At 42.0% G+C, this 23826-nt stretch overlaps 1 protein-coding gene across 8 annotated transcripts in view; it reads left to right on the top strand.

The window, feature by feature from the left end:
* The window catches only part of prdm16 (PR domain containing 16), a 225842-nt gene that overhangs the window by 63036 nt on the left and 138980 nt on the right, over positions 1 to 23826 (top strand). For 7 of the 8 annotated variants that reach the window (XM_060931494.1, XM_060931486.1, XM_060931487.1 and 4 more), the window contains one exon: positions 2728 to 3077. The exons of the other annotated variant lie outside the window; for it this stretch is intronic. In XM_060931494.1, coding sequence (XP_060787477.1) covers positions 2728 to 3077 — 350 coding nt within the window. The remainder of the gene's footprint in view (positions 1 to 2727; positions 3078 to 23826) is intronic. 8 annotated transcript variants of the gene reach the window in all.

The raw sequence follows: 23826 nt of genomic DNA, 5'->3' as shown, positions 1-23826 counted from the left end.
TTGTCGGTTCAAATTAATGCACTTGGTACTTATAATTCCCTTTCCCCTAGTATTAACGTGACACCGAAAATGCCAGTGTGTGTAATGGAATCTGTTTGAAAATCTGTTACTTTGACACACTGCCTGAACTCTTCCCATAGAGAGTTGTTAAAGGCCAGAACTTCAGGAAGAGCGAAGGAGCTCCCTGCGTGTGTGTTTACATGTGCGTACATGCGTGTCAGTATCTCTCCTGACAACAACAAAGGGCGCTGTTTAAAAGCGTCACTTTTTACAATTTATCAAATAAATCTGATGCCTTCATGTGGCGTCGCCGGGCCGCATGGTAGTTTCCATTGGAATAACAAAACCGAACAAGCGCCTCATTGTGACCAGAGCTTGGAGGAGAGCAGGACCCCCAAGGTGCGAATTAATGATGGCGGCCTGGTGTAATCAGGATAAATAGTTCAGTATGAGAGGAGAGAAAACATAGAAAGGCACAGAGGAAGGCACTATCTATCTCTTGCTTCTCCCATCCAAATACCGCCAGGAGACAGCGCTAACATCGTCATTCTGCATAAACTCGTGCCAAAGCAACTCAGTTCAAAACGTCAGCTTTGTGTTCCATCACTGACACTCCTAGAGTACATTTGAGTTCTTACTGTCATAGAGATACAGTGAAAACACAGCAGAATGGATGAATTTTCATTCCATGTTCATGACTCTTCTCCTTCTTGTGGCGTGAACTCATATGAATAGGCAGATCTCAGAAACATGTCCTTAATGCTCAGGCACACGAGCTTGTAAATCGCATTGGGTTTTTTAGTCTCACAGCGCTGGTGGTTGCTTGTGCATTACACTTTGGCCTGCCGAATACATACGCAATTTTACATCGCTGACTTTTAGTGCGTATTTTTGCAGGCCTCTTTAACTGGAGTATTTAATAGATTTTCCAACCCTGTCTTTGCTTGTTGAAAATTGTACTTGATGGGTCAGATGCCAAAGAAAGGGAAGGGAAAGAGAGAGAGAGAGAGAAAAAAAAAGATTTAATGGGCTTGAAAACACTTTTGATTTGCAAACAGCACCAGATAGGCTATGGTTGTAAAATATTTAATTGATCTGTGAAAAGGAGAAGCTACTACTAGGCCACATGTTCTTCAGTTAATTGCCTGACTGGTCTGAGACTCCAGTGAAGTCTGATCATTAAAGAAATTGGTAAAACGTTTCTTTTCCCTTGGAATCACAAGATGACGCAAAATCTCTTTTTAAAGCTCTTGCATTTTTTTTTTTTTTTTTTATGGCTGGGGTTTTATAAGATAAGTTTCCTGGATCTCTCAGGATCCTTGTGTTTGGGAGGCCTCGTCACCAGTATTCACATGATACATTTTATAGTTTAGTGTCCGTTAATTCCTTAACTGTTACATATTTTTATAAGTGAAAATCTACAAGGAGTGTTAAAACTATTTAGAGCAGTATCTTTGGATATTTAGCGTTATCACCTGGCCATGGAAAAAATAAATCAACAAATTAATTCTTTCTCACTGCATTATACATGCATCCTGCTGTTTTCCTGATGTTTGCAGCTGTGTTTGTCTGCATGTGAAATTGCCCGGAAAAGCTTTCAAACTGGTTCAAACTTAGCCTTGTTCCAGAATGATTGCATTTTATATATATATATATATATATTTCACAGCTTGGTTTATGTTGCTTATGAGTAAATAGCATTTCAATTTGAAAGGAAAGAGTTCAGCGCACTAAAGTTGTGTTCTTGGCAGCACTCACAAGGGGGCTGAGTCGTGGCTGATTGGAAGCACTCCTGGTGTAATTGCGGCCTAGTTAGCTCTGATTGCCGGTCCTGTGTTTAGATAGCAAACTGCACTGGTGCTTCTACAAATTACACTGAGTCAATACGTGTGCACTGGCATGACTGTTGTCATGGACACAAGTGAAAGTGGCTGTTGCATTTGTAATCCTCATCTCCAGTGAAAACCCATCTCCAGTGAAAGTAATACAGCTGCAGCCATAACATATAAGATGGGTGAGTTGTGGAGGTGGCTGCTGTCTTTATATTTGACATTTCAACTAAATTAATAAATTGCAGAGTTGTTTTAGGTTTCTTTCTCAAAAAAAGTTCTCTTATATAGTAGGAGAATGTGCCTTGAACAAATCTCGCGGGTATCTTGAGCAACTTCATGGCTCCTGGCCTTAATGATCAGCTTTTACCTCCATAACCACGACGGCTAAATACCACAATTACTCTGTCAGACCCAGAATGACAATAAACATAGGTGACTATCTGAGTGGTTGAAGATGACTGGCCATGGCGTCAGACCACACGGTCATTTGGTCTTATTATCTGTAAGACGATCAGACAGGAAATGGTAGTGGCTGTGATTGAGTGGAATAAATGCCAGAAGCAGCCTGGAATGGAGCTGAGAGCCATTTCAAAAGCCTTCAGTTTTCCATCTTCAGGGGTTTGAAGAAGGCTGGTCAAGAGATGATAACTACACACATCGCTCTAATGACTAGTGTGAAGGAATGGTGTCGAGCATGTATAGTTACTGGTATTTGGCGCAGTGGATCTGTGTAGAGGTTATATAATGGGATTAATGCTTGTTTATTTATTTTTACTTTTTGTTGCAGTAATCCTATGCTTAAAAACAGCAAGAATGCTGTAACAGCCTGAAATATAGAGTGGAATACTAATGTTGATGTGCATGGGACTAATTGTCCTTGGTTATATTGTTTCAGATGATAGTGAGGCAGTAGACAGCATGTATGACACAGAGCTGAACCCTGCAGCGGGTGAGAGTGCAGAGGAGGAGACGGAGGACAGCGTCATGTCTCCGATCGCCATGAACCCTGCCTCGCCCCAGCCCAACAACGAGGACTTCACCCCAAAAGAAGGCTCACCCTACGAGGTGCCTGTCTACATTCCTGACGACATTCCCATCCCCGCCAACCTGGAGCTGCGCGAGTCCTCCGTGCCAGGTGCTGGCCTCGGCATCTGGGCCAAAACCAGAATTGGGATGGGCGAACGCTTTGGACCGTTCCACGGGCTGCACAGCGCCACCGTCAAAGAGACCACTTATGGATGGGAGGTAGGTACAAACAATACAAATAATACATGTAGAAAATGACCGGGCACCATTAAAGCTGTTGAATGACTATGAAATGTGATTATTGAGATGCAAGCAATAAGATACTGTACATAGGAGGCCCACTAGAGGACTTGCGGCTAAGGTAAGTGAATCTTGTCCTGGTGTGATTAGGTCTAGTCTGTGGGAAAGAAAGAACTATGCAGCAAACATGCTTATTCTGTGTGCATATTCTACAAGGATCTGATGTCATCATTGTGCTCTTGAATACCCTTCTTTTCTTTGCCTTCTCAACGTCTTCCACAATGTCATGTGATGTTGGTTTGCAAAATCCTGATTACAGAAGGGATCAGCTTTTCCCCCCGCCCCTTATATCCATTCGAATGCACTCATTTGGTCACGCCACATGATATGGGGCAATGGAAGAAGCGTAGCATTTGCATGGAGCTGTATTGAACTATTCGTTTTCATTTTCAGCATGACATCAGGGGATATTGACGTTGCTTCACCAAGATTGTTAGTGCCCTCAGTAATGTTTTCCTGCTCCCGCATTACCAAGACTCTTCTGTAACTCTCTCTGGTTCTTTTTTCCATTTTCTTTTGTTTAATTTTACCCTAAACCTTTTTTTCATTATTTTTAGTCATTCTCATTTAGTCATTAGCTAGTTATGTATTGCACAACAGCCAGGTTGAAGGCTAGCACATACAGTGCCCTCCACAATTATTGGAACCCCATGTAAAGACTGGTAAAAAGGGTTAGAACTTTTGGTGAAGTAGCTTCATCTCACATTGGAAAAAAAAGAGAAAAATCCAACCTTTAATTGAAATAAATTTATTCATCGAAAAACAAATCCCTCATGAAGAAATAATTATTTTCAACAAAATCATGTACCACAATTATTGGCAACCCTGCATTTAATACTTTGTATAGCCTCCCTTTGCCAGTAAAACAGCACCGAGTCTTCTCCTATAACATTTTGTAAGGTTGGAGATACAGATCAGGGCATCTAAGACCGTTCCTCTTTACACAGCTCTCGCCGGATCATCCAGGGTCCTCAGCCTTCTCTTGTGCTCTCTCCTCTTCAGCTCACCCCACAGGTTTTCAACGGGGTTCAGGTCAGGGAACTGAGATGGCCAGGGCAGAAGCTTGGTTCTGTGCTTAATGAACCATTTTTATGTTGATTTGGACATGTGCTTCAGATCGTTATCCTGCTGGAAGATCCAATAACGACCCAGTTTGAGTTTCCTGGCAGAGGCAGCTAGATTTTGATGTAAAATGTCCTGGTATTTCATGGAGTCCATGATGCCATGTACCCTAGCAAGGTTTCCAAGGACTTTGGAGAAAAAACAGCCCCAAAACATCACGGAACCTCCACCATATTTTACAGTTGGAATCGGGTTATTTTCATTATAGACATCATTATTTTTACATCAGTCCCACCTTGAGTGTTTTATTGCCAAAAAGTTAAATTTTTTTTACATCAGACCAGAGAACACAGCTTCAGTCAAAGGTGTAGTTGCGTTTTGCAAACTCCAGGTGTTTATGTTTGTGATTAACTGACAGAAAAAGTTTTTTTTTTTTTCTGGCATACCTTCCAAATAGTCTGTTGGCATGGAGGTGGCATCTGATTGTGGATTTGGAGACTTGGAAACCCTAATATCTTACTTTTTTTTGGAATTCACCAACAGTGATCCTTGAGGATATTTTTCCCTCTCTCACCATCCGCCTCATTGTATGTGGGAGCAAAATAAACTTGGGTTCTCTTCCAGGCAAACTCGTAACAGTTCCAGTTGATGCACACTTTTTTAAATTATTATCCTAACAGTAGAAATGGGCATTTTCAGGAGAGTAGCTATTTTTAGAACCATTTCCTGACCTGTGATGGTCAACACACTTCTCCCTCATTTGGTTTGTGTGTCTGTTGTATTTCCCATTTTGATGGATGGCTAAGGGAATTTGGCCTCTGTGCCACCTCATATTTGTACCCAAGTTAATCAGGGAAGTCATGGATTACAGCTTGAAAGTTCCTACACACGCCAGTCAACTCCAAAATGTACAATTTAAATGGGAAACATGCTTCAGTTACATTGTGTTCACTATAATTTCCAGGGGTACCAATAACAGTAGTGCATGTATTTTTGTTGAAAATAATTATTTCTTGATGAGGGATTTGTTTTTGTCTGAATAAATTTATTTCAATTAAAGGTTGTTTTTTTTTTCTTCTGAGATGAAGCTACTTCAACAGAAGGTCATTTTTTTTCTAATCCTTTTTACTATTCTTTACAAGGGGTGCCAATAATTGTGGAGGGCACTGTACTTTCTCTGAGGTGGGGTTTACATTAGACCGTATCAGCGGATCATCAGATTAACGTTTTTAAAATGATTTGCGTGCACACAGCAACGCCAATACACGGATACGCTCGGCTCCGCAGGCATCCTGTGCTCCAAATCACTCCGCCCTGAACAGCGAGTGCCCTCTGGAGGGTGCGCACTCCGGCCCTGCGCAGCTCACAGAGCGTGCGAGTGGAGTGTACGAGCAGTGATTTGGGACTGAGCCGCTGTGTGTGTGATCTCAGTGCATGTCGGGCATGCACGTCACTTACCACTTGCAAGTGGAAGGATGGCAAGCCTAAAGACAATCATAACTACACAATGGGCAGTATTTGCATCAGTATTTGCAGTATTTTCATACTTTTATACTCTTTAATGAAAGATGATACAAGGCGGAAGTCCGCGCCGTTCTTCAGCAGTCGCGTCACATGACCAACGCCAGCGAATCAGGAAGGTGGATGTCACAGTGACGTTGTCCAATGACGATGCCAGCTAGAGCTCAGCACAGCGTATCCGCGTATTCTCAATGTTTACACAGCACCGGACCAGACACGATCTGGATTGAATACGTGGACCCTGGCGGATTCCCGTTTCCCGGCGTTTCCAGGCGTTTTAATGTAAACGGACAGTGCATCCGCGAAGAAAACGAGACAGATACGGTCTAATGTAAACTTGGCCTCAGAGGAAAGTGCTAACTGCCCTCTTCTGCATACATGAGCTCACAGACACCCACGATTGGTTCATGTTGCTCTGACTGAAAGAAGAGAAACACCATCCCTCCCACTCAAGGAGCATGTTCTCTGGCTGCGGCGTCTTTGAGACTCAAACTTCATGATGATGTGACGCTTTTCACTCAGACTTTGTTTCTTTCACCAATTTGTCTGTCCCTTTTAGATTATTACAAACATACTTGACTCCTTTCCTCCTGTTTCTCTGTACTTTAGTTATCTGCTGAGACACAACTGACATTTAGTAAGCACATGCTACAAGTATTTTATTATTTTTTTTGCCCTGAACGGTTTTGCATTTTGACTAGACTCTTGACGCGCCCAGGGCTTGACTCCAAAAGCTACACTCTCCCTCTTAGGCCGCATTGGCTTGGATTCGCCGCTAATGGTGCTCATCAGGATCCGGCCCCAGGAAAAAGCCTGTCTGTGTGTCTGCCTGACACAATGCTCAGATTTCAGCCCCAATTTATGTGCTCAAGTACTTTCGCTTTACTTTTTATAAGGAGCACTCTCAAGGCTCCACTCGACAACGTAACGATTGACAAGGAGCACATCGATGAGATTCTGCACACATACGCACACACAGCTACACACACACACACACTGCTCTCACACACTTGCTAAAGACCAGAGAGACATCTGTTGGCCCATCTGTGGCAAACCATCTATAAAAGTGATACTTGCCGGCAGCTGCCGGAAATTGGGTGAGGACAGTGTGTAAAATCCCGTCGCCTCATTTTATGATTCGTTTTTTGGTTTTAACTTATTATTTAAATTTTTTTCTTTGTTCTGAGAATTTATTAGAGCTGTGTGGTAGCTTTCAATAAAAGCTTCGTCTCTACAATAGCTACAACAGGCGTTGAATTTTAGGGCATTTTGCCAAAAAGAAAGGAATGAAAAATAAAGTGAAAAGAAAGGCTCACACATCGGAAAATTGGCAGAATGAAAGAAAACCCTGCCTGCCTCTATTGCTCGGCATGGCAAGTGGGGCCTGTGCTCTTATTGGGGATAGTCATAACAGTCAGGCATGGATAGCCATCGTAGGACTCCCAGAGGAGGTGGACTAGACTACGTCAGCGCTCTTAGATAAATAGACAGTGTGGAGAGAGGAGTAGGTCTAACAGCACTGGGTCAGAGGTGTTAATAGAACTGGATTACAGCAGTCACAGTGAGCCAAACACAACCAGATAATCGCATAGTTAGGAGAGTTGGTTTTGGATTGTACACCCTGAAAACTCACAAGTTGCATGGGAAGAACAGAATTTAGACTCGGATGGGCATAATCTCTAGATTTCAGCATTTTCTGACTTGCTGATGTGGTTTGTAAATGTGGCTCAGCTACATTTGTGTGGTGGCCTGGGAAAACATGGTCATGGTCAAATTTGGACATTTTCTACTATTTATAGTTCTGAAAACTACAGCTTTTGCCCTGGCTGGACTGGCATCATATCCAGGGTGTATTCCCGCCTCACGCCCCAGTGTTCTCAGAATAGGGTTACTGAGACCTTAAGCAGTATAAAGTGGGCACTAAAGATGACTGAATGAATCAATGAGCTACATGTTTTCCTGAACTGAAATATATTTTCTCTTTTGCATGCATCTCAACCAGAGGTAAAATTACAGCATTTTAAAATCTGATGTGATTTTTTTTTAAATGAAAAAGGAGAATACATACGGTAATATGGAGAAAAAAAATCACTTGCAAACCTTCAATGTGAAAAATGAATTCTCACTTTGATTATCAGCTTCATCCAAATCAGTCTCTGTTTCATCATCTGAGGTGAATGTACTTCCTACATGGGCGAGGAAATAATCTCGGATTAATTCAGTCACTTCAGTTCTGTTGTCTTCCGTCATCTGTGCAACGTATATAAGTGCTCTTTTCTGGTTTGATGATGACATGACGGTGCAAGAGCATTACAGACATTTTGACAGCCTGCATTTGATTACAATCTGAATTTATGAAACTTCTATCCATTTCACTATATTATAGACATACTATAACTATCCAACAATGTGATGGCAGTGTGACATGAGCTTTGCAATTAGACAGCTAAGGTAAGGTTAGAAAGTAATCTAAATAAAATGTTGGATTTGTCATTTTGGTGAATATATTTACGTTTTCTTAAAGGGGTACCAAATATAATATATACAGTTGCTGATGTGACAAAGTAACGTATTCTTAAGTATTCTATCAAATTTATATACTAGAAAACAACGAAATATCTTGGTAATTGTAAATATAATACTTTATACGCTAAACCGCACAAGAGTCGCCATTTTTAAAAGACCGTGATGTCAGCGCTACCCACTGCACTAGCGGAACTCTCCGAAATAGAGGAGATAAGCATGTAATCATGGCGTCGGGCGCATCAAGTGAAAGCGACAGCTCTGTCGAATCATACGAAGAGATCCTGCAAGACACACTGCAAGCAGGCTATGGCTTAGAAGGGTACCAGTTTGAACCTAGGAGAGGTACTCTCGACTCCGGTGATGAAATAAGAGAAGAAAGCTCGGATGACGGCGAGGATGAGACTGATGCTGACCATGGGCATGGCGAGCGTGGGGCAGAGCGTCTGTGTGCAGCTGACACGGCGTGGTGCTCATGCGGAAAATGTAACGTGGAGTTGCTCACGAGTCCAGCAGAATTTATTTGCTGCAATGAGATAGGCGCCGGGGCGGCACGGTGGTGTAGTGGTTAGCGCTGTCGCCTCACAGCAAGAAGGTCCGGGTTCGAGCCCCGGGGCCGGCGAGGGCCCTTCTGTGTGGAGTTTGCATGTTCTCCCCGTGTCCGCGTGGGTTTCCTCCGGGTGCTCCGGTTTCCCCCACAGTCCAAAGACATGCAGGTTAGGTTAACTGGTGACTCTAAAATTGACCGTAGGTGTGAATGTGAGTGTGAATGGTTGTCTGTGTCTATGTGTCAGCCCTGTGATGACCTGGCGACTTGTCCAGGGTGTACCCCGCCTTTCGCCCGTAGTCAGCTGGGATAGGCTCCAGCTTGCCTGCGACCCTGTAGAAGGATAAAGCGGCTTGAGATAATGAGATGAGATGAGATGAGATAGGCGCCACCCGTGGACTTGCGAAATCGTCGCAAGAGGCAGAAACAGGTATTTCACACGTGCTATTCCCAACCTCAATGAGCCAACACAACTGGGCACATACATACGTCATGAGTGTTACGCAGAGAAAATGAACGTGCATTCTGATTGGATAAAATTAATATCATGGCGGGCTGTTCAAACTGCGGAAATAGTTTGCTCGAGCTACTTTCAAAACACGATAACTTTCCAACCTTAGAACAAAAAACTTTTGTAAGTCTTGAATAAGGTTCGTTAATGTGTGTTTTATTGTTATATTTACTCTATTTATTGCCCTCTGTTCCCCTTTAAAGTAGAAATGTCATCATATTATTGGCAGAAAAACTTCCCAGGTTTTCCTGAATTTTGCTGCAGCGACACACAAGAGGTTTCCCAGACCATCCCGCGGATATCAGATGAGAATTTAGAACACACTGACCAGTACACACACAAAAACACTCTGATATTGAAGTCTGAAAGTCTTCAGACAGTTTCTGTTCATGGAGGTGTGTGTGTTAGAAGAAACCTTTATTTGTCACATGCACACTTCAAGCACAGCGAAATTCATCCTCTGCATTTAACCCATCTGAAGCAGTGAACACACGCACACACACCCAGAGCAGTGGGCAGCCACACTACAGCACCCGGGGAGCAGTCAGGGGTCAGGTACCTTGCTCAAGGGCACTTCAGCCCAAGGCTGCCCCACGTTAACCTACTGCATGTCTTTGGACTGTGGGGGAAACCGGAGCACCCGGAGGAAACCCACGCAGACACGGGGAGAACATGCAAACTCCACACAGAAAGGCCCTCGCCGGCCACTGGGCTCAAACCCAGAACCTTCTTGCTGTGAGGCGACAGTGCTAACCACTACACCACCGTGCCGCCCGTGTGTGTGTGTGTGTGTGTGTGTGTGTGTGTGTGTGTGTGTGTGTGTGCGCGCAGCAGCACACAGAGGTGTGGGTTAATGAAAGCGACGGCAGCTGTAGGTGGATGAGGACGCCTTCCTCCGTAAGTCCCTCAGGCTGTGCCGTCCCTGACTGAAGAGGTGTTAACTCAGATTCATTTCAGCGAGACGGACAGCTCAATCTGCACAACTCTTGGCCTCAGGCACTCCACTCGCGCACAGACAAGAGATACAGCCCGTCTATTTAAAAGCCATTATGCTTCCCTTTATCACAACATAATATAACACTGGCCCCCGCCACACACCGTTTCAATCAGGTCCGTTTCTCAGTCTCCTGTAAGGGCCCCAGGAGGAAGGTGTGTAGCCTCTGGCCTTGTCAGTTTATGAACTTGATAGTTCAGTGTGCTATTGTAAGAAGGGTTCATTGGTCCTGGTAATGGTATTGACAGACGTTTTGGGAGCACTGTGGAATCTTGACACGGACAGTCTAGTTGAAAAAAATCTGATTCCTGCTCCATTGGGGACTTCTGTCACTGTGTGTGTCCATCTAGTGTCACATACTGTCAGATATATCCAGAGGGGACATTTATGTTTCTGTCTGTGTGTCTGTTATCCATTTATCCCAAGACAGTGTCATTTTGTGAGTGGGTTGGCAACTGAATAGGGTTAGGATAGGGATCACGAAACAAATACAAGTATTTCTATTCATTTGTGAAGTGTTTGTGGCATAAAAACACTGTGTTGGAACATGTTTTCCAAAAATATAATTGCACAACGTAATAGCACCTCATGTGATGTGGTGAGCTTAACCCGTCAGCAATAAACAATGCTGACATTTTCCATTGGTGAGCAGGTACAAGAAACTGAACAACTGGAAACATTGGTCACTGGACAACCGGTGCCAAAAGTCCTGGTAGTACTGGCAGCAAAATAAGGCATTTTATCCATCATATTGCCACTATCTGTCAACTGAGACTTGTTTTGAGCTTAGCCAAACCAAGAGTGGTTAACATGGATGGTACTGTTGGCAATTAAATTGCTAGTCCTCCTGACTCCTTGCTTTAGCTGCATAGTGGAATTCTAATTTTAGATACAGTACCTAAATCCAGATCTTACAAACACACATGAGCCATACATGCTTTTGTGTGTGTGTGTGTGTGTGTGTGTGTGTGTGTGTGTGTGTGTGTGTACCTCACACTATTTGTGCATTACTAATAGAATTTCTTTCATATTTAGTGAATATTCCTTACAATCTAGTGACTTTAACGGTCTTCAAATGCACACTTTCACTTAGCAGCCCACCCAGTTGTAACATCTGAGCTGTCATTAGGCACGTTTTTAGTGGTAATCTAATTTACTCTTACTGTACAAGCATATGAGTGGTAATACCACTGATACTTTTTTATTCAACTCAGTTCACCAGGGCAGTCAGATAGAGACGCCTTTATCCATCCCACTCACATTCAGCAGAGAAACAAAGGAGGCAATGTAGCAGGGTGAATCAGAGGGGGACTCTCAAAAGCTCCGAGATGGTATTTCTTCAATAGCTAGATTAATGTTGTGTACATACGCCGTGCCCTCACAGTGTGCCGAGGCGTGTTGGAGTTTTGATTGAAATTTTCTCTGACAACAGTGATGACTCTTTGCCTTGCTGTAACTATCCCTGAACGCTGCATATTTAGTGAGATTAATTACAATACTTGAATTGTACAAAACTTAAAGACGCCCATGGCACTAATGAACAAATGAGTCCACCGAGCTTCTTATGAGCCATTTTCTGACCAAATAAATGAGAAGGAGCAGGTTGCCTATAGCTCAGGGGATTTGCATGCACTCTTTGGGCAGGACAATTTGCGTACGAGTGCATTTTTTTTCACTTCTGCATAACAACAACAACAACAACAACAACAAAAGAGTAGGGCGTTGGGATTTTGTATGAGGAAAAGCACCTTTGGTGACATTCTGTGAAATTGTATACTTTAAGTCCTTTCTCAATGATTGTCATTAAAAATCATGATTCAACTTCTATGATTGATGCCCTGGCACATTCTCTATTGTGTCACCTATCTCTTTACCTCTTGACTTCAAAGAGCTTTGACCTATTGATGACTTTGCAGCAATGCAAACTTTCTGTTTGCCTTCATGGCTTTTTTGTACCATTCCATATCGTCATTATTCATCCCACCGAAAAAAAATAAAACCCTGCTCTTGCTTGGCATTTGCTTGTATTTGCTATGCTGTTGACTTAGTGATACTCAGGTTTGGATGTGTTCACTTTGCACCTTTGGTATACGTGACAGATGCTCTATTCTGCCTGGTAGGTTCCTCGCAGTCTAACCTGAATTCCTTTGTGTCCTGATCCCACCTTGACAGCCCGTCATTGACTTTTGTTTGTCCTCGCGCTAACGTCCCTTTCAGCTTTTGCACCACGCCTCAGCACTATCTGTCCTGACCTTACCTTTCACCTCTCTGTTTGTCCACCTTTGTGTGTGTGGGATCGTTTAGCCGCCAAGCACGTGTGGAGATAGCACTCGCAGTTTGCAGCTTGTCCGATCTGTTTGTGAAACGAGCCGCTTTTATCTCGAAAACAGGCCAAAGAACACATTGAGAAGTTCTGATAGAGGAGAGTAGTGACAATAATCAATAGGGAAAGAGCCGTGGGAGAGGTAGAGAAAGGTTGACCGCAAACCTACCTCTTGAGAATTTAGGCCTTCCTCTAACTTTGAACATTCACATATATATATATATATATATATATATATATATATATATATATATATGTGTGTTATTTACAAGCTGGGATGTCCGCATCGTGAAATACCGTGACCGAGGTCTTGAAAGTACTGACCGAGGCCCTCTGGACCGAGGTCAGTATTCAAGGCCGAGGTCACGGTATTTCACCATATGGACCGACCTTAAGCTGGTAAATAATATATTTATTTTTTTCTTTACCAAATTCTAACAGAAAACAGGAGCGCCTGAAAGGGAAAACCGAGCCGAGCCGCCATTTTGAATCCTCATTCACTGCTGTAATGCAAATTGCGTCCTCCTCAGTATACAAGTGCACTTCCATGGCAGGAAAAACTACATTTTGCCGCCTATGTAGTCCCCTATTTATACAAAATTGAGTCATTCAGGATTCAGCCATGTTTTTGCTCAGTGTTTTTGCTCGACCAAAGTTATACAGTATTATGACCTTTATATTGCATAAATAAAGCCATTTCATGAAACTTTGAAGAAGAGATTGTACTGGTTTAAAGTTTTTACCTAACGTAATATTATGTATTGACTTAGTGATACTCAGGTTTGGATGTGTTCACTTTGCACCTTTGGTATACGTGACAGATGCTCTATTCTGCCTATGTAGTCCCCTATTTATACAAATAGGAGTCATTCAGGATTCAACCATGTTTTTGCTCGGCGTTAGCAAATTACAGGTTTTTAGCTTTCTCCTGAAATGTTTTTTTTATTTCTTCTTTCTCAGGGTAGTAAAACTCGCTTTCACTGTGAACACTGTCGTTATTGCTATCCATGCTGTAAAATTAATGCTATTGTCCTGAGAAATGCTGGCAAAAATTTATAAGAATTTTACAATTTTATAAGATTTTTGATAAATGTTGACAAAAAATGCTACTATGTTTCTTGTTGTTGTGAACGAGCGAGTCACCAGAGGTCCATAACCAGGGTCCGTAACTGGGGTCCGTATCAGGATACGGACCCGCTAGCCAACCAATCAGAGTGCAGGATTTGGACTGTGAAAAAAACAAATTTATTTATTAGGCATTATGTTACTCAATCACAATATTCCCAAATCGCTTTGTTAAATGAGCAAAAGAAAATGATCATTAATCCACCATCACCTTATAGTAATACTGATTGAGCTAATTGAGGGACTACTTCCCGCACATCTCAAAAATGGCCAAATAGAAACTAAAACTTTCACTGGTGGTCATATGACACCCATCGTGTAAATATTCTCGCTCTCTTTCCCCACATAGCGTAAACTTATATCTTTGCTGTGGTTGTTCCCTGCTCCATTGACCAGAGCCATGTGGTTTTGTGTCATTTAAAGAAAACCTGCATTTACACGCAAAAAGAAGGATTTAAAAAAAAAGCACAGTTTTTGCCCTGGCCTATAATATCTTCCATTCACATTCGTTTTAGGTAGGTTTTAAACATGCCATTAACCAATTTAATCCAATTTTCCCCATTTTTGGAGCACTTGACTAGAACAGATTACATCTAATATTAAACATATGGTGTGTGTCGCTGTAGAAACACCAAAGCAGCATTTTTTTTTCGAGCTGTGAAAAATGCCCATTTTGCATTGCATACCTGAGTAAACATTGTCACTTATTCCCATGAACATGGTAATTGATAGCAGGGGAAGCAGGCAGCAAATTAAATGTCAAGATCGATTACCATGCTGATGCCTTATCATTTGTTAATAACCAATTACCCCCATCTGTTAATTAATCTTGGACTTTAATGAAAGTTATATAGAGGATAGGGCAATTAGGGTCACTCAGTTCAGCTGATCTGGCTTTGTTGTTGTTTTCCTATTATTTACTTTCCTACCTTTTTGTACACTTCAGAAATAAATACTGTAGGGCTAAGAAATTCTTTCTGAATTCTTGCTGCTCTGGTAGAGGAGTGCAGTGGTAGTGTCTGCTGCTCTCTCTCTCTCTCTCTGTCTCTGTACATGTCTGTCTCTCTGTCCTCCTCATTCAGGAGTGGGTGTTGATGAATAGGTCCATCAGCATCTCTTTTGGCCCGAGGGCACAGCAGACACTACCTCTGCTCTACACTGCTCTGAATGATGGCGTTTGTCATTGTTGTTTATGTTGCTAATTACAATGATATTTTCACATTGGAAATGTCTATTTGTCTCATGGCTGTACTATTCACCTTCTTCTACTAAAGTTAATCAAACTCACAGTCAGAGGCTGGCAGAAACCACTAGCTTCTGATACCCATGATGGAGCATAATACCTGACTGTGTGTGTGTTTTTTTTTTACTAGTATCATGGACCATGTAGTATTAGGTTAATTAATAAAAGAAAGATATACGATAGGATACATGCAAGATATATAAACCAAACCGACACTACCTTTTCTCTCTTTCTTTTTTTAAGTGAGACACAGTAGTATTTAACAGGAACACACACACACACACACACACACACACACACACACACACACACACACACATATAATTTTACTATTTTTTTTTCATTTACCTAACACTCAATGTTTCTTGTGTCATGTTTAATAAGAATAAAGATAGAATCTTGCTTTATCTGGCCTCCACTGTGGAAATTTTTTTTTTAATGCAACTCAAATGCTTTTGTAAAATTGATTTACATATAAAATAACTACATCATGAAGAATTAAAGCCCCTCCTACACAGATGAGTGAAAATATTGAATAAATTTCCTCTTTTTGATTGCTTGGGTTAAAAATGCCAAGTTATGATGACTGAATTGATTATTCACTTAAATATGATACATTTTGGGTATTTGATATGGCAAAATAGGACAATAGGACACAATGGAAAAATCAAGAACACACCGGAAAGATGAGAATAACGGCGGTGGTAAAAGAACAGCGACTGTACCGGCTGAAGGTCACGTGGGTCTCTGCTGCAGCGTGCAAGCAACGGGACATCACTATCGTACCGGATGGAGCATGAGGCAGGGGCGGGGCAAAATGACTGGCCGTAGATTCTATCAAAAGTTTGATCTAAATTGACCATGGTTGCAAAATATTGGCCAAAAATACACAAACACTATGAAATATGAAAGTAAGATGAAAAAGAAACATTCTATTGCCTTATACTGCAAGACTAAAACAAAATAAAACTGTCAAAACTCACGTTTTCAGTGATAACGTCCGAACAGATCACCCGCGTAACAGATAGACCGCAAATGGAAGCACGATCAACTTCTAACTGTTGGAGTGGAAAATTCCATTCTACACATGCAAATTGTTAATGTGTGTTCTTCCCCGCACACAAATAACACGCTACGGTAAAAAATAGACCACAGCTCATTTTATAGCTCAGAAATTCATACAAGACCAGCTACCATTGTAACATATTCTGTAAGAAACATATTCTATACCTAACTTTCAGCTTTCGTTTTAAAAAACAAAATCGCAGATTTATAACTAAATTTTTATATGGCGTAGTGATTTTAAGTTACTACTTTTGGTGAGATAGTGACCTCGACCCTGAGGCTTTCCGTTTAGATCAAAACACATGATCGTATTGGTTTTGGGTATGCGGAAAATGGAGTTATGATGGTGATCAAATATTTTGCATGATGTTTTATTACAGTTATGATTATTCTGTGAGCGCACCAATCCTTAGGTGTATAAAGTTACAACTTAAAATACAATTAGTGATAACTGTAGACTTTTCAGTGGACTACAACCTTTTTAAGGGAATGCGATGCAGTCAACCATTTATCATGTCCCAGATCAAGCCGCCATTTTTCCACAAATTTGCAGAATTTTTGCCAAATTCTGAATGGAGTATTCACATCAAAGATTTAGTTTTATCTGTATTATTTCTTTCATCATTTTATTTCAAATTAAAACCAACATCACCATTCAAAATGGTATAGTTTATTGACTGTGAGTATATTTAGTGGGGTGCCCCCACAGTACCCAGTTTCTGAGACACACCCATATATATATATATATATATATATATATATATATATATATATATATATATATATATATATATATATACACACACACACACACACACTTAGGTCCATAAATATTTGGACAGAGACAACATTTTTCTAATTTTGGTTCTGTACATTACCACAATGAATTTTGAACAAAACAATTCAGATGCAGTTGAAGTTCAGACTTTCAGCTTTAATTCAGTGGGTTGAACAAAATGATTGCATAAAAATGTGAGGAACTAAAGCATTTTTTTAAACACAATCCCTTCATTTCAGGGGCTCAAAAGTAATTGGACAAATTAAATAATTGTAAATAAAATGTTCATTTCTAATACTTGGTTGAAAACCCTTTGTTGACAATGACTGCCTGAAGTCTTGAACTCATGGACATCACCAGACGCTGCGTTTCCTCCTTTTTAATGCTCTGCCAGGCCTTTACTGCAGCGGTTTTCAGTTGCTGTTTGTTTGTGGGCCTTTCTGTCTGAAGTTTAGTTTTTAACAAGTGAAATGCATGCTCAATTGGGTTGAGATCAGGTGACTGACTTGGCCATTCAAGAATATTCCACTTCTTTGCTTTTATAAACTCCTGAGTTCCTTTGGCTTTATGTTTTGGGTCATTGTCCATCTGTATTATGAAATGCCGATCAATCAGTTTGGCTGCATTTGGCTGGATTTGAGCACACAGTATGTCTCTGAATACCTCAGAATTCATCCAGCTGCTTCTGTCCTGTGTCACATCATCAGTAAACACTAGTGACCCAGTGCCACTGGCAGCCATGCATGCCCAAGCCATCACACTGCCTCTGCCGTGTTTTACAGATGATGTGGTATGCTTTGGATCATGAGCTGTACCATGCCTTTGCCATACTTTTTGCTTTCTATCATTCTGGTAGAGGTTGATCTTGGTTTCATCTGTCCAAAGAATGTTCTTCCAGAACTGTGCTGGCTTTTTTAGATGTTTTTTAGCAAAGTCCAATCTAGCCTTTTTATTCTTGAGGCTTATAGGTAGCTTTCACCGTGCAGTGAACCCTCTGTATTTACTTTCATGCAGTCTTCTCTTTATGGTAGATTTGGATATTGATACGCCTACCTCCTGGAGAGTGTTGTTCACTTGGTTGGCTGTTGTGAAGGGGTTTCTCTTCACCATGGAAATTATTCTGTGATCATCCACCTCTGTTGTCTTCTGTGGGCGTCCAGGTCTTTTTGCATTGATGAGTTCACCAGTGCTTTCTTTCTTTCTCAGGATGTACCAAACTGTAGATTTTGCCACTCCTAATATTGTAGCAATTTCTCGGATGAGGTTTTTTTAGTTTTCGCAGCTTAAGCATGGCTTGTTTCACCTGCATGGAGAGTTCCTTTGACCGCATGTTTTCTTCACAGCAAAATCTTCCAAATGCAAGCACCACACCTCAAATCAACTCCAGGCCTTTTATCTGCTTAATTGAGAATGACATAACGAAGGAATTGCCCACACCTGCCCATGAAATAGCCTTTGAGTCAATTGTCCAATTACTTTTGGTCCCTTTAAAAACAGGGTGGCACATGTTAAGGAGCTGAAACTCCTAAACCCTTCATCCAATTTTAATGAAAGCTGAAAGTCTGGACTTTATGTCCATGTCCATTATATAACTATAACTTGAATATGTTTCAGTAAACAGGTAAAAAAACAAAATTTGTGTCAGTGTCCAAATATATATGGACCTAAATGTATATATATATATATATATATATGAGACTGGATTTTTTTTGCCAACTTTGATAACAACGCAGAATAATGCACAATACAATAAATTCACAATGAGACGGACTGTAGGATTTCTCATGTTTCTTTATGTCCAAGGCTGTGTCTTTGTTAGAGCAATCCTCCAACATCCCCGGTGTCTCGTAACATCTGTAAATATGAAACAACAATTCAGCATTATTCATCAGGTTAGGAGTGTTACTCTAAAAATGACTATGTAAAATATCGGTCCAGGATAAACAATACCCCCCCCCCCCCCCCCCCAAAAAAAAAAAAAATAAATAAATAAATAAATAAATAAATAAAAGGCCATGTTAAAAAGTGTTGACTTTGTCTTTTTACTGGAAAGAAATCCAGTAAAATGGGTCAGCCATGTCTACTTATAGCTGAAAGGTAGGAGAAAGAAGTTCTATTTCTGAGTCATGTGTGCTTTTGTTTTGTCTCTCCAGCTTAACTCATCTCTGTAAATCTGTCATCTTTCTCCATGGAGCACGTTTTTCACACAAATTTCCATCTATAATAGTGATTTTAAGGATACTATTTAAAGATGGACCACAAATTTGTCTCCAAATGGGGTGATATCATGCGCATGTGTTATGACATGACATGCTGACATAAATAGTGAACCAGAGGGATACGTTATTGGTCATATTTTTCTTTTCTTTTCTTTTGCCAAAGACAGATTTGTAATTTTTTTGCTTTAATCTTTTGTACTTATGTTCTTGGTCTGTCTTGCTTTGGAGAAATAATACCAGGCTTTTTCACATCAGGTGTGTAAATGTGCTAGAGTTCAAGGCATTAAAATTGTTCTTTGAGTAAGAGTGAACAAGTGCTTGGTGGTGCTGCATACTTAGCAATCTTGTGTTTGCTAATAGGATCACAAGATAGGATCCAATCTCTCGCTCTCTCTTTCACTCACTCTCTTTCTCTCCATTTCTTACCCACACCCGTGTGTTATCAAGAGAGACAGGATGTAAGGGTGCTAAGAGTGTGTATGAAAAAGGATGAGGTTTGAGACCTGTTTCAGTTCCTTGTGCGTTGCCTCTTTGTCTCTGTGGCTATGCTCAAGCCCTCAATCATTCAGTCTTGACAAGTTGTCTAATGCTCAAGTGCTTTCTCACTCTGCACTATGAAGTGCTATGACACAGCCATCTCTGGAACAGGAAGCAGTTCCTCTTGCCACTCAGTACCTGAGGTGACCAACTTGTTGATACGGAGATCCAACAGATATCTGTTATCAGCTCTGTTCCATTTTCTTAAAACCAGGTGGACAACTTCAGTCAGATCCACAGACTTTAAATACACAATGCGTCATGGGATTTGATAAGTCAATGACACCTCGTCCTTGATAAGCTCTCATTTCACGCTGAGATATGATTCCAACTGAGCACAAAGGAATGATATTATGTTGTGAAATCTACTCATGTGAAAGGACGTTCAGGGTGATCTTGAGGTGTAGTGCCCTTCAATGGATAGTGATGGATCATTTGAGGTCTTTTAGGCATCTCAAAATGGGAATCACTTATATTTGTTGCATATTTACCCATATATTAACGTCCATGCACACAACAAATTTAATACATGTGTTACACAGCGTTTCTGAGATATGCTCTATGTTGCTGATCACTCATCTCATGAAAAATGCATACTCAGACATGAGGCATTTCAGAAATATTTATTTGGGGCAGAAACAGTAAATAATCAAGTCACTATCCACCATCTAAAAAAGTGTGGTTGACTATCTTACGAAATGACTGAGTAATGTTAATGCTTTGCACACTGTGTGCGTGTGTGTGACGAGATTGAGTGGAATAACTGTTTTATTCTTTCCACATTCACTGGATTTTGGGAAATAGAGCATTTTTAGTTTTAGTTTTGCAAATTTGATGAATAAAAACTTTATACAAAACATCTGACAAAATCATTTCTGCTTAGAATGTAAACAGACCGGCAAAATGACAGTAGCAATTTGTGAAAAATGTTATAATAATAATTCTTGAAAAATAAAAAAAATACACTCTTACCATCAAGTACTTTTATTCCATATTTTGTTGCACTTTTTTTTTTGTATTTTTTGGGGTTTTGTTTTTGAGTAGAGTTTTTATTTCATCCTCGGTCAGTTCAGTAACACAGTCTGCAATTTTTTTCTTCTTCTTTAAGGTTTTTGGCAGTTGGAAAACCAACTTAAAGGTGCATTACTGCTACCGACTGGGCTGGAGTGGGGAACAGGCGATATTGGGGGTGGGGACTATATTCTTTTAGCTATTTCTGTTTCTTTTAAATACTTGAAAACAAAGTGATATATCTGACTTGATGTGCTCTGCCATTTTGTTTTGCTTTACTCACGGTATATGAGCTGATAGCCTTGTAGTAGAGTAGCCAATCAGAGCATATCATTGCTCATATCCAGTGAATATATATATCAGCTGGATAGTACAGTGGTAATGCTCACTGACTACGATGCAGGAGATCGGGGTTCGAATCCCGGTCGGGGCATTAACATCCTTAGGCAAGACCCCTCATGATATATCAGCCTTATATATCAGCCTGATATACTTATATATCAGAGTTATGTCTCCATGCAGGAATGAGTGAAGACTGATAGAGACTGATAGAGTCATAGAGTCGCCCGGGTCAACAAGGTTGCTAGGGAACCAGGGCAAACTGATGAGAAATGGGCTACTGGAACAAGACATCGATGGACGAGGACAGAAAATATGGATCTGCTGGAATGCTACTATACAAGCAATCCCAACAAGCTGATACACAGTACAGCAACAGTAATCATGGAGATGCTTGGACACAAGGTGGGCTCGGGACATAACAAACAGTATCCACCATGGAAGAGACGAGTATCCACCATGGAAGAGGCCAAGATAAAGCACGGAGCACGGAGAGAAGTTAGCCAGCTAGCTGAACTACAGAAAGGGAAGTTCAGTGAATAAAGGGGCACCCAGGAAGTACAACTCACTCTCCATACTCATACTCAGGCACTCGAAACTGCCAAACAGTGACTAACAGCTCTGGCCACCTGGTTGAAGGAGGGAGAGGCCAGGAGAATAAACAAGCTGTTCTCCACTGAACCAGCCAAGGTGTACTCTCAGTGGCAGGGGAACAACAACCGGAAAGAAAGGCATCACACAACACCGATGCCCAATGGTTAGAGACAGACCAACCTGTGCACTGCCTGGATTGACTACAAGAAAGCCCACGACTCAATGCCACACACATGGATACTGGAATGTCTGGAACTGTATAAGATCAACAGGAACCTAAGGACCTTCAAATGTGGAAATGTGGAAGACAACCCTAGAGGCCAACTCAAAACCCATTGCCCAAGTCAACATCAAGTGCAGCATATACCAAGGAGATGCGCTATCACCACTGCTGTTCTGCATAGGCCTGAACCCCCTCAGTCGGATCATCACGAAGAGCGGCTACGGGTACCGATTCCGTAGTGGGGCAACAATCAGAGCGAAGAGCGGCTACGGGTACCGATTCCGTAGTGGGGCAACAATCAGCCACCTGCTCTACATGGATGACATCAAGCTGTATGCCAGGAACGAGCGAGAAATAGACTCGCTGATCCACACCACCCGGATCTACAGCGATGACATAGGGATGTCATTCGGATTGGACAAGTGTGGCCGGATGGTCTCAAAGAGAGGCAAGATGATCCGGACTGAGGGGATTGACCTACCAGAGGGCAACATAGGTGATATCCAAGACACCTTGGCATCCCACAGGCTAATGGAAACCATGAAGAGGCCACAAGGAAGTCAACCACAGCCAAATACCTCCAGAGAGTAGTCAGCTGAATGGTAAGAACAAGGTCCGAGCCATCAACATGTACGCACTACCAGTCATCAGATACCCCGCTGGTATCATAAACTGGCCAAAGGAGGAGATAGAAGACACAGATATCAAGACTAGAAAGCTCCTCACCATGCATGGAGGGTTCCACCCCAAGTCCAGCACCCAGAGACTATACACTAAGCGGAAAGAGGGAGGCCGAGGGCTAGTGAGCGTCAAGACCACGGTCCAGGATGAAACATCGAAAATCCGAGAATACATAAGAAAGATGGCCCCAAAGGATGAACTGCTAAGTGAATGTCTCAGGCAGCAGAACCCTGATGAGAGCGCAGAGGAGGAGGAGGAACAGACAACCTGGAGGGACAAACCCCTACATGGCATGTATCACCGTCAGATAGAGGAAGTGGCTGATATCAAGAAATCCTACCAGTGGCTGGATAATGCAGGACTGACAGACAGCACAGAGGCACTAATCATGGCAGCACAAGAACAGGCCTTAAGCACAAGAGCCATAGAGGCCAGGATCTACCAGAGTAGATCAGACCCAAGATGCAGACTGTGCAAAGAAGCCCCTGAAACAGTCCAGCACATAGTAGCAGGGTGTAAGATGCTAGCTGGATCAGCGTACATGGAGAGGCACAACCAAGTGGCTGGGATAGTATACAGGAACATCTGCAACCAGTATGGAATAGAAGTATCCAAGTCCCAATGGGCCATACCACAGAAGGTGGCTGAGAACAACAGGGCCAAGGTTCTGTGGGACTTCAGCTTCCAGACTGACAAACAGATCCTGGCTAACCAACCGGACATAGTGGTGGTGGACAAAGAGCAGAAGAGGGTGGTGGTGATAGATGTGGCAATCCCAGCTGACGCCAACATCAGGAAGAAGGAACATGAGAAACTTGAGAAGTATCAAGGGTTGAAAGAGCAGCTGGAACGGATGTGGAAGGTCAAGGGTTGCGTGGTCCCCATGGTAGTGGGGGCACTTGGGGCAGTAACCCCCAAACTGGGAGAGTGGCTCCAGCAAATCCCAGGAACAACATCTGAAGCCTCAGTCCAGAAGAGCGCAGTACTAGGAACATCGAAGATACTGCGCAGAACCCTCAAACTCCCAGGCCTCTGGTAGAGGACCCGAGCTTGAGGATGACATGGATACCACCCCCCCGCCGGGGGTGAGAAGGATATGCTAAGGGGTGGCATGGTGGTGTAGTGGTTAGCACTGTTGCCTCACAGCAAGAAAGTCCTGGGTTCGAGCCCAGTGGCCGGCGAGGGCCTTTCTGTGCGGAGTTTGCATGTTCTCTCCGTGTCCGCGTGGGTTTCCTCCGGGTGCTCCGGTTTCCCCCACAGTCCAAAGACATGCAGGTTAGGTTAACTGGTGACTCTAAATTGACCGTAGATGTGAGTGTGAATGGTTGTTTGTCTCTATATGTCGGCCCTGCGATGACCTGGCGACTTGTTC

The sequence above is a fragment of the Neoarius graeffei genome, chromosome 10, assembly GCF_027579695.1.
Source record: "Neoarius graeffei isolate fNeoGra1 chromosome 10, fNeoGra1.pri, whole genome shotgun sequence".
Lineage (NCBI taxonomy): Eukaryota > Metazoa > Chordata > Actinopteri > Siluriformes > Ariidae > Neoarius > Neoarius graeffei.
This window is presented reverse-complemented; position numbering and strand designations above follow the sequence as displayed.